This window comes from Melozone crissalis, unplaced genomic scaffold (genome assembly GCF_028551555.1).
Source record: "Melozone crissalis strain CALT ecotype California unplaced genomic scaffold, PUWL_Pcris_2 ptg000039l_1, whole genome shotgun sequence".
NCBI lineage: Eukaryota > Metazoa > Chordata > Aves > Passeriformes > Passerellidae > Melozone > Melozone crissalis.
This window is the reverse complement of record NW_026535817.1, coordinates 7,366,432-7,381,697: the sequence shown is the minus strand read 5'-3', so window position 1 is coordinate 7,381,697 and position 15,266 is coordinate 7,366,432. Positions and strand designations below refer to the sequence as shown.

General features: G+C 44.3%; 2 protein-coding genes across 2 annotated transcripts in view; one reads left to right on the top strand and one right to left on the bottom strand.

The window, feature by feature from the left end:
- Positions 1 to 188: 188 nt before the first annotated feature.
- On the bottom strand, positions 189 to 12,041 carry NUDT6 (nudix hydrolase 6). Its single transcript, XM_054283793.1, has 5 exons — positions 11,882 to 12,041; positions 10,757 to 10,960; positions 5,995 to 6,050; positions 3,563 to 3,617; positions 189 to 603 (listed from the first exon to the last, which is right to left on the bottom strand). Exons 1-5 carry the CDS (start codon positions 12,039 to 12,041, stop codon positions 215 to 217), a joined length of 864 nt encoding a protein of 287 aa, XP_054139768.1. The 3' UTR covers positions 189 to 214.
- SPATA5 (spermatogenesis associated 5) overlaps positions 12,040 to 15,266 on the top strand; it is a 161,566-nt gene continuing 158,339 nt past the window's right edge. Inside the window, 5 exon segments of the mRNA XM_054283792.1 lie at positions 12,040 to 12,115; positions 12,118 to 12,258; positions 12,661 to 12,785; positions 13,345 to 13,502; positions 14,643 to 14,701. Of these exon segments, the coding sequence (XP_054139767.1) occupies positions 12,040 to 12,115; positions 12,118 to 12,258; positions 12,661 to 12,785; positions 13,345 to 13,502; positions 14,643 to 14,701 (559 nt within the window).

Here is a 15,266-nt window from a genome sequence, read left to right as displayed (position 1 = left end):
TTATTTACCTTATGCTTGCTTTATGGAGTAGAGGAGAACAAACCCGATGCACACTCATAGCAATAATTACCTTTAAAAATAATTTATATCTTAGCTTATTAGAGAATAATTATGTTCTAATAATTACCTAAAAATAAGTCCACAGATAACTATAATATTCAACACTGCAATAATTCTAAATTATTACTATAGGGAAATGTGAAATGTATTGCTATCACGTCATGTTTCTGTAGGGCTCGGGCAGCTCCCTGTGGTAGAGCTTGTAGAACAGGCCTGTGTAGACAGCTGGGAACTCCCTCATGGTTATGTCAATCCTATCAAACCCTTCCCGGTACCCGAACAGTAAGAGCTTGGCCACGTTGCTGGTGATGGGTGTGGTGTTTTCCGTCCTGGCCAGCTGCTCCAGGTCCATCCACTCGCAGCGGAGGCACTCGTGCTGGCAGAAGCTGATGCGGAAGGAGGTGGGCTCCATGCGGCAGATGATGTACATGTCCGACTGCCCGAAGGCTCCGGGGTGCTTGTGCTGCTGCCTGATGCTCAGGATGGACTTGAACTCTGACTTGATGCCAGTCTCTTCAAAAACCTCTCGAACTGCTGTGTCTCCTGGGTGGAAAGAGCAATCCTTGCAGAACATCTGAGAGTACTCAGCATCCTTAAACCTTTTGGAAATGTGGAAAGCCTCTTACTCAGCATGTTCTCTATTCTGCTTCAAAAGGTTTTCAGAATGTAGGTATGTTTTTCCAACACAAGGATAAGCTAATATTTTGATTCCCAAACAACAGTAATTGCTGTGTGCCTTTCCTGTGTATGTCTGACAGAATTGCTTTGGTAATGCTGTGCAGGGTGTGGTTTGTAATGGGACACTGATGGCTGCTGGCTCCACTGATCTGTTAATCCAAGACAGCACTGCACTTTGCAGTCCTTTGGATCCCCATCCCTCTCTTTGCCCCTGCCCAGTCTCGGGTTCAGATCCTGTGCAGCTGCACCTGTACTGATGCCAGACCTCTTGATCAGATCAGTTTCACTGCACTTCACCCCAAGGGGTACCAAAATGGGTAGAATTCTTTTCAGAAAGTGAAAGTTGGTGCCAGATCCTTTTCAAGATGTACCATAAGAGTCAGGTGACATTTCAAATATGCCACAGCACCAGTGCAGCCCAGAGCCTGTTCTTGCAGGAAACAAGCTGTAAACATGCTGCATCTGTGCTGCATGTGTGCATTCTGTGTGCCCCAGCCAGAGTGAGGTCAGTGCTAACATTCCTCACCACAAACACAGCAGGAACCTTAAGGGTCTACAGGGTCTGTGTGCTGCAATTACAGCCAGAGAACCACCCACCCATCCAGGACTCCTCCAGAGATATTTTTCTCTTCAATAACGAATTGAAGAGTCCCTAAGAAGTTTGTTAATATTCCGCTGATTTCCTCGAAGTCTGCAGTTTCATTGTAGTCAAATCCTACTTGCCTGGGGTAAGTACTGGTAGGTTAAATACTGGCTTTTCCCAAATTAATGTAACCTCCTGGTTGTCTCTGGTTTGAGTGGTCAATGTCCAGAACTGTTGTGCAATGTTACCTGCTCCTGTTAGTTCCTTTTCAGTAAGGAATGTGTGCTAGCTTGCTTCCAAAAGCAAATTCATTTTAAAAGACTTGTAGAGATTCACCATCCTGTGGAGGCTTGCATCTTGCCAAGTCCAAGGGGAACAAAGCAGATGATTCAGGGGTAGTTTCAGATATTGGAAATAGAAACTCCCTGTGGCAGGTGGCTTTGTTAGTGGGCAGGGGGCTACAGAAATGAACTGAGATCATGAGGAACTGAGGCAGGCTGTGGTTAAGAAACTTGCAGTAATGATGGATTTCATTTAAGTGTTGAGCTTTGCTTTCAGATGAAGTACCATTTTCTGTTTCCCTTTTATTTAAATGTGAGTGTGTATATATATATAAATATCTAATGACAATTAAACTAGAAGAAACACTAGGGCTGGAGTTTCAGAAATGTTCAGATACAAAAATGTGTGCACTTTGCTTAATCTGCATTATGAAATTGGTGTCACTTGCATAAGTCAGTTTGCACTCATTTTAGTAGGCAGCCAAGCATATTGTCACTTCATGTAACTGAAGGATTTTAAGCAATGTAATTGCAATTTTTAATTATAATTTAAAATTTAGTCCCATGAGTGACTTGTGTTTTAAGGTTTGATGTAAGAATGAAAAAGGAAAATTAGGCTCTATTATATTTTATGCTTGACTAATTTATATCTTTTTGTAATATAATATGTGATGCAGAGAATCGTAACTTTTATTATTCCGTAGTTTAGAAGTGGCAGGAGGGAAGCTGTAGGACACTTTTGTCTTGGGTGGTTTTCAGTGCAGGCTCCAGCCATAATCTCACCTGTTCAGTGAGGGATGGCTGCTGTTGTACTCAGCAGCAGTATCACTCTGGGGAGTCCCACTGGAATGCCACTACTGGTCATTTGTTGTTTCCTTGAGTACAAAAGTCCTGCTGCTGCTGGCACTAGAAGTGAGAAGGAGCCTGCCTAGATAAAGCCATGGCATTTGGGATTCTTTTGAAAACATGGATCCATTTCACCCTGTTACATTACACTGTCCAGCAAATATTTTGGATTTCCATCACCAGGTTTGACAGAAAGACTTAAAACATGACTCATGAGTAACAAAAACCAAACTCAGCCATATCCTGACAACTAGCAACTTTCTCCGTGTATTGAAATAATAATTGGAATACAACCCCACCACACATTGTTGTAGGGAGACTGCTAAACCAGGAGGTATTTTTAAGGTACGGAACAGTCAGGAACCCTGGGCTTGACACCCAGCTTAAGAAGTAACCAGCCTATGGATAATGATTTTAAGGGTTGAGATACAAGGAGAAAAAACCCAGATTTTCTCTTCATAAACACCCCTGTTCATTCACCTGTGAGGATAAACTGCAGCAGTGTTCATCAGCTGTGCTGTGTTGGAGAGAAATGAGAAGTTTCCTCAATCCAGCATTGTTTCCTAGCACAGGAGTGCTTCATGTCCCTGTTGGGAGTAGGTGCCCACAAGACTGAGGCCCTGCACTTCACCCTGGCCCTGTGCCGAGGAGCTCTTGGTCCAAACTAATCAAGTGAAGGGGGTGGAAGGAAGCAAGTGCATTTATTGGAATGGAAATTTTTGCTCAGTCCATCCCTGAAGTCACTGCCCTGAATTGCAGTGTGAGCTGAGAGCTCCCTGTTTCAGTTTTATTTGGGCTATATATGGATTACCTTAATCCTCTGCACCTCTGGCTCATATTGCAGCATATCTGACCAGCCTAAAAAAACTTAGCTGGTCTCAAGCACTCACTTAAAGAAAGTGTGGAAAAGAGTAAATGTTACAAACACAAAACTTCTTTGTCCTGAACATGCTACCCTGTTACCATTAGGGTCCCAGGATTGTGTCACTCCATCTATTCCCCATTAATTCAAGGAAACGATCCATCACAGGAGCAATGTGGGTCATGCTGTATTTCAGTGGTGTTCGTGTCTTTGTATTTCTGTTGAAGGCTGACCTGTTCTCATAGGACTTACCAATGTCTTCTCCTGGATTAGACAGACCTCCTGGAAATTTCCATGCGTTTATAGTCTGTATTGGAGGAAAAATCCATTAGTGAAGTAGTCAGCCTGTGTTGTACTCTTTAATAAGAAGGAGAAAATTAACACAAAGTTGGTTTTTTTTGTTGAAGTTGCAGTATTGTTATTTTATAAATATCACTAAGTAGGAACTTGTTTGTTCCTGCTGACAGGATGATTAGAGACAGCTACAGTCTGTAAGAACAATGGGAACAAAACACCTACTGATTGAAAATACAAACTGTCTAACAGTCATTAGACAATGTTGCTGCTAGATAGAGTAGTTGAATATTTTTTTAAAAGCTGCTATAGACTATATAATCTTATATTTAATCACTAATGTATTCTACTTCCATTGTTTTGGCTTTTTAAAATGTATATATATTTAATCTTACAAACAGGTATTATGATTGTACTGTTCTATACTGCACTGGCTTTAAGATGTGTCTGTAATGATCATTAAGTGTAACTTGTCATTTTCATGGATACAAGAAATGAGGGCTTGTGTGTGATTTATGTATAGAAACATTTATTGACAATAAAGTTCAATATTAAAACGTGAAGTGCAGGCTTGGTGTTGTTACTCACACTGCTAAAGGAGTCCCAGTCCCTGCACCTCTGGCAAGAGCACAAAGATTTGTAGGCTTTACCTTTACTTCTATGTACTTTCTACTTCTTTCCTTGTTAAAAGTTTATGTAGGAAGAAGTTACCCTTCTCCTAGAAATAAATGCAGTAAAAAGGCACAGTGGCCCAAAAAAAGCCTTTTTTGTCTATGCAGCATAGCAGGGAAGCCGTGTGCTTTCCAGTGATTTGAAACCCTAATGACTACATTGGAAAACTATTTTTTTTCCCTGGGCATTCTTAAAGGTCTTGGATAGGAATTTAAAGTAATAGATTAAAAATAGAGCAGATGGAAAACATATATTGGCTTTTTTCTATTGGCTTTCAGATTTACTTTTAGTTCCTGGAAATCTTTGTGTGCTGTGGAATTGTCCTGTCACAATTAAACCCAAACAACTCTTAAAATTCCAACAGCTGTTACTATTTTTTTTTTACTCTCATATCTGTTCAAGATATTTACTAAGAGGTGAGCATGCACATTTATATTTTTGTGGATAAAAGGGTAAATAATAGGTATTAATGTTTACAGTGTGCTTTGTTCCCTGGAGCTGGAACCACTTTTGGAGTCTACAGCATGAGAGGTAGGTTTATGCTTTAATTGGTAATTGTTCAATGAAAGCCTGAAAGTCCTCCTAAAGCCAAGTCCTCAACATTTTAATTTACTGTAAGTAAAAATATAAAATACAAAAATGAAAAATAGACATCTTCAGTTACAGGAAACAAGTTCAGAGGAAGAGAAGTACCCTTGTCTTTTGTGTTAGAAACTCAACATGTGGTATGATTGAACCTGCCTATGAAAGCACTCTTTCACTGAAGTTCATTAACTGTATTGTAGGTCCTAATGAACTGATCTCTTGGGTCCTGAGGAGAAAAGTGTTAGTAGCTATTTCAGGAAAGACAGGAGAATGCACCCAGTGAGATTCAGCAGAGTCTTAACGGTATAAAATGAAAAATATGCATCCAAGTGTATTTCAGTCCACCTAGCTAAGCTTTGATTGTTTCATGTTAAAATGGCATTAATCTCACTCGCTCAGAGAGTTAATTAATGCAGTTTTAACTTGAAACACTTTAACTTGCAACTGAAAGCATAATGGAGGCTAAATGTCTCTCGAAGCCTGAGAGCTTTCTGCAGCAGCTGAGTTAGAAGGTGGGTCAGCCTGGCAGGGGCTGGCAGACATGTCAGTGACGGATGCTCGGTGACCTCAAGCCACATGACGGGAGCCACGCTCACCGCAGCTCTGCCCTGGCATCCTCTGCAGTGAGGGCGGGCGCTCCTGTGTGTGAGGAGTTCAAGATCTTTACACCTGCTGGACCAAGGGGGTCTCCAGGTCATGGCCAACCACACTACTGCTCCCTTAAAGCCATAGATGTGCCTGGAATTTTGGAAACCGAACCAAATCAGAACCCTTCTCTCAAAATCTGTTTCAAGCCGTGCGGATTTTCCAGAGGTCTGCATGGATCCAAAGAAAGATCGGGAACTCCTGGGTCAGTTACAGGGGAAAACAGAAAACTCAAAACAGGAAGGATATTTATTTCTGCTGAATCAATCTGCAGTTTTAACAAAGCTGTTCATTTTTAGAGTTGGTTTTTTCTCCCTTAATATGGAATTCAGCAATCTGTTGCTAGATGTGTTTAAGACACTTGTAAAAGGAACTTTTTACTATCACAATTTTGGACTGGAATAAAAACAAAATATATTTTGTTTTATATTACAGAATAGGCTTATCTAAATGAGCTTCTCTATTTTATAATCCTGCAACAAACTTACCTTATTTCTGTCTTGTACAACTAACACCTTTCCAGTGCTTTCATCTAGAACAGCACCTGGTATAGAAAGAATATTGAAAAAGAGAAAGTGTTGGACAAAGTCATTCAATCCTAACAACCAAAATTATAACATGTTTTAACATGTTCTGGTAATGTACAGATAGCAAGGTTTGTATGGATGAATCACAAAGTGGTTTGTCAGTGGAAAATGGATGCACAATAAAGTATCACAAAGAGCTTAAGTATCCCATATAAAAATTCAAAGTTGGCAGTACCAAGATAAATAATTGCAGCTTTTAAGTTTCGGATTAGACAAGAAATGAAAAGAAGAACTTGCTTGTGTTAATATCAGAACTAAAGAATGCAAGATCAAGAGGTTACCCAAACAATCTGGCAAAGCTCGTTTCAGCAGAGACAGGCCTGTAATCTTCCTCAAATAACAGAGAATTTTCCAGTGACTTTGGCTGAGAAGCCACCCTTAAGGGGGGGATGAATGTTTCTTCAGTGAAATTCATAACAAAGCCCCCACGTGCTGTAGTGGAGATTTGAGTGGTTTTGGGTTAATAACATGCTCTGGGCTGACTGTGCAGATAATGTTCAGCTGTGTGGCTATCTCTGAACTCGCACTACCCAGCAAACAACTCATGACAGGAACTGCACCATAATCTGAGTCAACTTCTTAATCAAAAAGTGTTGCTTCCAAGTGGAAAAGTGACACTTTCACTTGATGAAAAAACCTGTCTGACTGAGAAGTGCAGGTTTCCCTTATAACCTCATGCTCAGCCCATGACTTTCTCCCACAGATTACAAGTTTTCCTACTTTCTGGAACCCAAGTGCTTTCGTGCTTAATTATGTCATACTCACTGGTCATACTTTAAAAATGTCCTTCCCTTACAACAGGTATTTTTCTCAGATTTTAAAGAGTGCTGTGGTGCAACTTACCAGGATCTTTTCCACATCAGTCATGCAGGGCTTTCAAATTAGAGGCTAAGGGTAACAAAATGCTCATGTCATTTTACAAGCAGGAGGAGGAGGATACAGGCACATCTGTGATGACATGTGCATTTCAAATGCTATGGGGAACTATACCCACAGGAAGGAATTATTAAGGAGTGAATGTCCAGCTAAAAACATCCTGTTTTTTAATAATACATGGCAGAGTCATGTGTAGGAGGATATTTCAAAGATGAAGTACCAGTCTTCTTTCAAGATATGTCAAAGGACATGCTTTAAGAGGCTAGTCACATATCTGCCTCCCCGGGGCTTGTGACTTTATGATTTCATTCCTCCTGTAAATATTTAGCAGTGTCCAAGTTCAACTACTGTAAAGATTAAAAGAGGCAACAAAAGGAAAGCAAGAGGAAGTTTGTGATAAGAGGATTTGTTTTCTAGAAAAGCCTCAGCCAAAGGGTTTGCTGAGATCAGGGAGGGCTAGTGAAGGCAGGAAACTGTTGTTTGAATCAAACAGAAAGTGTGTTTGCTCTCCTCTGTTCCCCTGAAATTGAAGCCTGTGAATGTCATTTTTGGCAGTGAATTTCCCAGTGAGGTGATCAGAATCTCTGCTAGGGGATACCTAAATCCAGAGCAAGAAGGATGAAAACACAGTAACAGGATTTGCTGCCTGGACTCACGTTCCCTTGCTGGGCCACACCTGGTTGGCATCAGTGAGACTGCAGTTTGACTGCCGTGGATTGTGATTCTTAAAAACTCTGCCTCCTGCTACAAATGTGGTATCAGGACCTTTAATTCATCTAATGCCAGGATGACTTTCTGGAAAGGTTTGTACCTGAAACCCAACCAAGTAATCACTATTACAATACCACTTGGTTTTGAATGTTTTAGGGAACAGGCAAGAAAAGCATTTAAACAATAAAAGAATCCCTTAGATAACTCCAGATAATGAGTAACGGAGGAGAAAAATATCCTACTTGTTTTATTTATGACTGATGTAAAAATGCATGCAGAGATGCTCAGTGTTGAGATGCACCTGTCAACCACAGAATGAGTGCAGACACCACTGCTTGCACTGTAAGCATCAGCAGGCAGGGACAGGTATTTGTAAAACAACTTGGGAACTACTTTTAAGTCACTTTCCATAAGTGGCTTATCAAACCTATCCACCTCCATCTTCCTGTGCAGTTTCACAGCAATGCAGCTGCTCAGTTTAGATTTCCTTAAGTACCAGGACTGGCCAAGGCTGCTCATCCTATGTGTGTGTAGGCTCTCCTTCCTGGAGTCCTTCAACTCCAAGGACTTTGTTTTAACAAGTGCATTAAGGTGGTAGCAATGCAAATAACAGCTGTGTTGTAAAGCTTGTTTGCAGACCATGTGAGGGGGAAGAAAATGCCTTTCACATTTCTGTTACTTTCCTTCCTCAGCTTGTCCTCTCATGCCATTGTTGCATACTTACAGACAGGTCATATTTACAATCATGTCGCTTTCGGGACGTGTTGCATATTTACAATCATGTCACTTTCTGGACGTGTTGCATATTTACAATCAATCATGTCACTTTCTGGATGACAGGCCACATCCTCCTTGGAGGTGGAGCATTTTGGAAATGCTCTTTAAAAACACGTTAATCACTTCACACACCAGAGACTCCTCTGTATCTTTACACATGTGGAAAATCCTGCCGCCTACAAACGGATGCAGTAACTTAGCTGGACGACACATCACACATTCCACTATTTCTGAACAATAATGGCCAAGCCCAATGAGTAACATTTGCTACTCTCTGCTTGGCCACTCTGATCCAGTCTGGTAAAACATGACCTGACCCTGCTTATTCACACCTTTGTCATCACTTGGCTGCATGGTGCTGAGGCACAAGGCCTGGCTGCGCTGCCTTTGCTGCGTGGGAAACTCCAGACAGGAGAAAACCAGCTGCTGGTCTACTTGGCAATGACACTCACTACCTGCTCCCTGCTCCTGGGCTGGCTCCCTGCTGGCCAGCCAGCCACTCTCCACATCTCTGCTTTCCACTTCAGGGTGCTCACAGCACTGACTCCTGCATTTCACTGGCTGCCCACAGCTTTGAGATGGAGACTCTCAACAGAAAACTGCTTTTATTTACTGCAGACATGTTCTAATATACTTTTTGGTTAGGGAATAAACAAAGCCTTGTGTTTGAACCCCTCCCCAATATTCGTATTTAAATACTTTCATATTTCAAGAAAATGAATTAAAAATAGAATGGATCCTTTCCACTACTCAGGGTCTCCCTCCTAAAGTAGAAAGATAATGGAATAAACCTACCAGGTGGTATCCGTGCTGCTTAGTGTATTTTTGGGATGTGTTCCAGATCCACTCAGAGTGGGCAGGATAAAGAACAAAAAACCCCACACAGCAGTCATTATTTCATACTTGTTTACCTGCCTAGAATGATTTCTTGAAGTATTTATGTCCTTTAAAGAAAATCCCAATAATGACTAAAAGCGTACATCTTTGAAAAATGGTAGCAAAGAACACATACATTGTATGTTGTGCAATTTTAAAATCCATACAAGAAATCACGTAATCTGTATACCTGCACTTACCAGAATTCTCTTTAATGTTTTTTTCTACTTGCAGAGTGCAAAGAGTTTTGAAGCACAGCTGCAAATTATGCTCTGAAAATGTATTTTTCAATATTTGCGAGTCTTTCAGAGTTATGATTTTTCTTTTAGCTCTTTCTGATGCCCACCAGGGTCACAACTCATCTTTTATGGGATTTCCTTTCAAGCAGCACTTCCAGCTGTGCAAGCTCTATGCAGAAAACCTCTCTGTCACTTAGGTTTCCTCACAAGGAGCAACCCGGTGCTTTTGTGAGGAGAATGCACTGTCCTGCTGCAGTTTAATGCCACATATTTTAACGGTGAGGTTTCCAAAATACCTCAGGAAAACATGCTCCAACATGTCCATTGACAAACTCCGAGGCTGCCTTCGGCACCCACCCTGCCCTCTGCTGGCCTGGGAACCGAATTCTCCCACTGCTGGTGGCAGCAGCTCTGCTTTGTAATTCAAGGGCTTTTCACCTGACCTGCTGCTACACAGAACAAACCATCTTTTGTGAATTTGTTGAGAGAGATGTGCTCTCCCCAGTCTCCTAATTTCTGTGTGTTAATGTAACCCTTATCCAGTTCATGAGGGCTCCAGACCAATCTCCAATCACAGGTAACTGAGTGATGGGATAGGTGATGGCTTATCTGTGGCACTCTGCTGAGTGGGAGAACAAAACCACTGGAATTTGTGAAGCTAACTTCAAGATGGCTGTATTTTTGGCTCATCAGTCCCTTGTGTTGTGCTGTATGAAAAAATAAAGAAGAAAAAAGGGGAAACTGTCTTGTCTAGCTCCTTGGAAATTTTCTGTTATGGAACAATTTTCCAGCTGTGGGAGATCTACACGGATAAGAGTATGGTGTTTGTGGGGTTTTTTGTAAAATACATGTGTGGATTAAAGATTTCTAGGCACAGTTTAGACCAGCTTTCAGACCACTGCCATTCAGGCTAATAGCTGCTTTAGCTTCTGAACAATCCATGTTGGGTCAAGTTTTCCCCATTTACAGACATGAACTTCAACACAGTTTAAACAGATATACACGTTAAGCACACAGAGCAGAGAGGTGCTTTTTTCTCTACATTGGTGGTTGCTTTTTCATTCCAAAATGCAGCAGCCAGCTGGTTTCCACGTGCTGGTTGTGGAGAGGAACAATTCCTACTGAACAGCCTCCTAAGGGCTCTTTCAAGATTTTCTGTGGGTGTAACTACTCCTGTAACTCACCTGCAACCCCCAGCTGGTGTGTGGCAAACCCTGGCAGCCTGCTGGGCCCCTCTCCCAGCCACAGCGTCAGGGTGGACGAGCCCTGCTCAGCGTGGTGGAAAGCAAAGCCTTGGGAAGCAGCCACCGCCACAAGGCTGCTCTGGAGGATGGGGACATGGAGCCAGACAGCAACGCGGCCTTCATCCCGCCACTGAGACACGGACTCTGCAAGAGAGGCAAGTGAGGAGGGTCAGGGACCCCTTCACCCTTGGTCTGTGTTGCTTTGCACTATAGCCGTTGGTAAGGTGCAAAAATCTGTATTTTCATGTAATTTACCACAGGGTAAAACTATTGTTGGTGTGAGAAACTCACCAGCAGTCTGAGAAGCTGCCAGGTCGACATTTTATGTGGTACAACTGGGTGTTCACATGCAAATGATGACTTTTACATTTAGGGTCTGTCATGAGAAACAGGGGAACTACTCTTCTGGAGTGCTCTGTCCAGTCCTGGGCTCCTCAGTACAAGGAAGATAAGGAACTACTGGAACGGATCCAGTGGAGGCCACAAAAAGGATGAGGGGTGTGGACCCCCTCTCTGTGAAGGGAGACTGTGGGAGCTGGACCTGTTCAGTCTGGAGAAGATGAGTCTCAGTTGGGACTTCATCAATCCATCCAAATACCTCAAAGGTGGGTGCCAAGAGAATGATGCCAGACTCTTTTCAGTGGTACCCAGTGACGGGAAAAGGAGCAATGACCACAAACTCAAACACCTGAAGTTTCACCTCCTCACGAGGAAGAACCAGTGAGAGTGGCAGAGCACTGGAACACGCTGCCCAGTGGGGGCGCGCAGTCTCCTCCTCTGGAGACATTCCAAACCCAAACCCACCTGCTATGGTTTGTCACTCCTGTGTCACCTGCTCCGGGCGATCGGACTGGATGATTTCCAGGGGTCCCTTCCAACCCTACCTATTTTACGGTTCTGTGAACGATCTGTTTTCCTCCTGCCAGCGCCCTTCATCCCCCGGCCGCGGCCGAGGCTCCGTGAGGGGAAGGCGGCGGCTGAGGGCGCCCCCTGGCGGGCCGCCCGCCCCCCTCACACACCGCCCCCCGCCCGCCCCGGCACTCGGGACCCCCGCCCGGCACTTGCCCCGCAGCCACCGCCCGAAGGCGGCCCGCTCCAGCCGCGGGGAGCCGCGCAGCTCGCCCAGGTCCACGCTCACACCCCCGAACTTGTCCGTTCTCGCCCGCAGCCCCGCCAGGGCCGCCCAGCCCCGCGCCCTCCGCAGCCCCCGCCACGGGCCCGCCATGGCGCTGAGCAGGGCGGGGAGCGGCCGCCCCCGGGGCGGTGCCGGCCTCTGCTCCGGAACCGCTCCGCGCCGGCCGCCGGCAGCATGTCCGCCTCCTCTTCCAGAAGGAAGAGCAAGGGGCGCCCGGCCGCTGGTAGCTGCTCCCCACGGGATGCTCACCTCGGAGCTGCCGCGGGCGGGCCGCTGGTGCTGCGTGTCGCCGACGCCGTGGAGGCAGGTACGGCGTGAGGGAGGCGGGCACGGGCAGCCCCGGCCCCGCTGCCTCAGCCCGGCGCGCTGAGGGCGCCTCGTTTGAATCTGAGTCCCTGCCCAGCCACTTTCCCGGCGGCTCAGGAACGCAGGAGCGGGGGATCTCCCACGCCAGGCCCCCATGAAACCTACCTTTATCCCCGCGGAAGGGTGCCGCCGGTAGCGAAATCGCGGTGGAAGGGGCGGCAGCGTGGGGCTGCCCGTGTTCGCAGCCCCGCCGGCGGCACCGCCTCACGGGGGGCCGCGCGCTCCCCTCAGAGCGGCCGCCGTGAGGGCTGGCGAGGCTGTGCTGCCCGGGGAGCGCGGGAAACGCCGGGGCTACTGAGGGGAAGGACGGAAAAAACTGGGTTTTTCTTCCCGAAAACTTTAGGAGATGACAAAGTCCCGAAGATGCTGCGCAGAGCGCTGGCGCAGCTGTCGCTGAGCAGCATGAAGTCTGTGGATCTTTGCATAGGGAGGCCGGCCCTGCTCACCTCCGCTGACGGGCGGCAGGAGGTGAGACCCTTTCTTGACCCTATAAGTGCTTTTCCCATGCTGTTAGCCTGTTCCTGTTGTACTCAATGGAACAAGCATGGATCATGTGTTGAGAAAGATGGTGAATGTGCTCTTCCATGTTTTCTGCACTGTAGTTGCATCTGTATTCTCTGTGTTGGAAAAAATCCATGCAGCTGATTTTTTTCCTATAAATTTATAGGTCATGTATGAGTAAATGGGCTATATATTATATCTGTTTTAGACACAGATCTGTTTTACTTGCAAATAAAGTGTATAGTTATTTGCTCATCTTCTTTTCATGGATGCATGGCTTTTTCTAATCAGCGTAGTGTATGCTTTTGAGTCATCTCCAGAATGTGGAATTTTTTATCACATCTGTAGGCAAAATATAACCCTATTAATTTTGAAAGTGTCTTAGATCAAATCTTAAGAGCTCAGTGCCCCTTGTGTCTTGCTCATTGGAACCAGGTTTTAACCTAACCCTTCATATTAACCTTGGCTGGAAATGAGCAGGGCAAGACCTCAATTAACAGGTGTTTGCTTTGAAAACTCTTCCCAGGTCTGTACTGCTTGGCCCACTGCGGGCTTCCCAGGGGGGAAAATTGGGCTGGCTGAAACCACTCAGAAGAACCTGAAAGTAAATCCAGGTGATGCCCTCACTGTGCAGCCTGTGACTGGTGCAGTCATCCAGGCAGAGGAGGTCGATGTAAAGTTGAGGTATGGAACCTGTTATAGACTTACTGAGGTTTTTATTCAACCAGATCCCTTGAAAATGTTGTCATTGTCTTATCGTTTCACAGAGCTGGCATTTGGATTGTTGTAGAGTCTGATGACAGCTATTTCCTAAATACAGTTACTTTTGAAAGTGTAACTGTGATGTAAATAAACATCCCAGTTCCCAGGCAGTCATTTGCAGTTTTATTTTTTTCCATGAAGAAATTCCTCCTGATGTCCAGAGAGCCATAGTTTCATGTAAGAAGCAAGAACATAAATTATTAAAAGAATACATTGAAGTCCCATTGCTTAAGTAATTCCTAGGTTTCTAGATGCTTTACAGGTGTAGTTCATTCTTTGCAAATTAAACACCTCTGGGTAGTGCTCATATGCATCATTTAGCTTTTCCTCCACTTAAAAGAATCAGACCCCAACACCGTATAGTTAACTACGTGTTTACTCATCAGGAAAGGCTCTGATCTATTAAGAGGCGTCCTCTAAATGAACTTAATACACCTGTTTTCCATCAAGCTGCTTTCTTGCTGGCTCGAATCGAGCAGCGGCTTTCAGGCGGGCTTGGGGCTCCCCCCGTTGTTCGCGCTTGGAGTTGCAGCGGCAGCGGCTGCTGTCAGTGCCCTTGGTGCCGCTGCTTTTCAGCCTGCAGGGGTGTGAGTGCTCGCAGGAGTTGGGGAGTTCCGTCTGCAAAATGCGGGTGAAGCGAGTCTTAGCTCTGAGTCAGCTAATGAAACGACTAGAAAATGCTTTGTGGGAAATCTTGGAGTGTTTTGGCAGTGGGTGTGCAAGTGCTCAAGGCATTGCTTTAGTCAGTAAGAGTTGTGTATGTGTATCTGCTGAAAGAGACCTGCCTGATCTAAATTTTTCTCAATTCAGTACCTGTAGCAATGATTAAGATGCCTGCATTGCCTATTGGAGATCCTAAGAAATGATAAGTGCAACTTAGGATTTTGTTAATTACAGCATTTTGTTTGGCAAAACTAGGTTAAATAGGCACACTTCTTTTGTTACTGTGTGTCTAATACCTTCAGGGTTATAGTCCATATGATATGGGGACTGTGAAGTGCTGTGGACTGTGGTTTTGGTTTTAAGTGCTTGGAAAACCAATTTTTTCCCTTCCTACCACAGGGACAAAGATGGAACTGTTAATGCTGAGGAAATGTCTGTTTGTCTGCTGAGAAACCTTGGTATGAGTTTTACTGCTTCTCTTTTGACTGTTCAATTTTTGTAGTTCTGGATACAAGAGCAAGGATTTTCCTTTTATGTTCTCAATCGAGGCCTTGTGGCAGAATAGGGGAAAGTTACTTTGTTCACACTTTGTTCAGGGATCTGCCTTGGGCTAACTGATTGTGCCATGCTGCAGATATCTAATTTGCATTAGCTGTGGTTCCATTTCTCCTGTCCATTACTTGTATTACTTGCCATTGACAGCCTTCAGGCTGATACTGCTGGGGTGCACTCCAGAGTTTAATTGCACTGTGAGGAAAAGAGTGCACTGCTGCACATTAATAACAACATTAACTTGAAATTCCAATCTCTGAATCCGTTGTTTTTTTTTTTTTGTTGGTGGTAAATAAGTGAAGTTGCTCTTCATTGGGTGGTAGGTGTACATAAGGAAGGCAAAAAAGCAAGGTAAGTTATTGAAGGTAGTGAATACAAAATTTTTGCTTCTTACAATGCTAATTCCAAAATCCTCTCTTTATATGAAATTTTAAAAGGTGAAATTAATCATGAGTTTAAGTGTAGGAGATT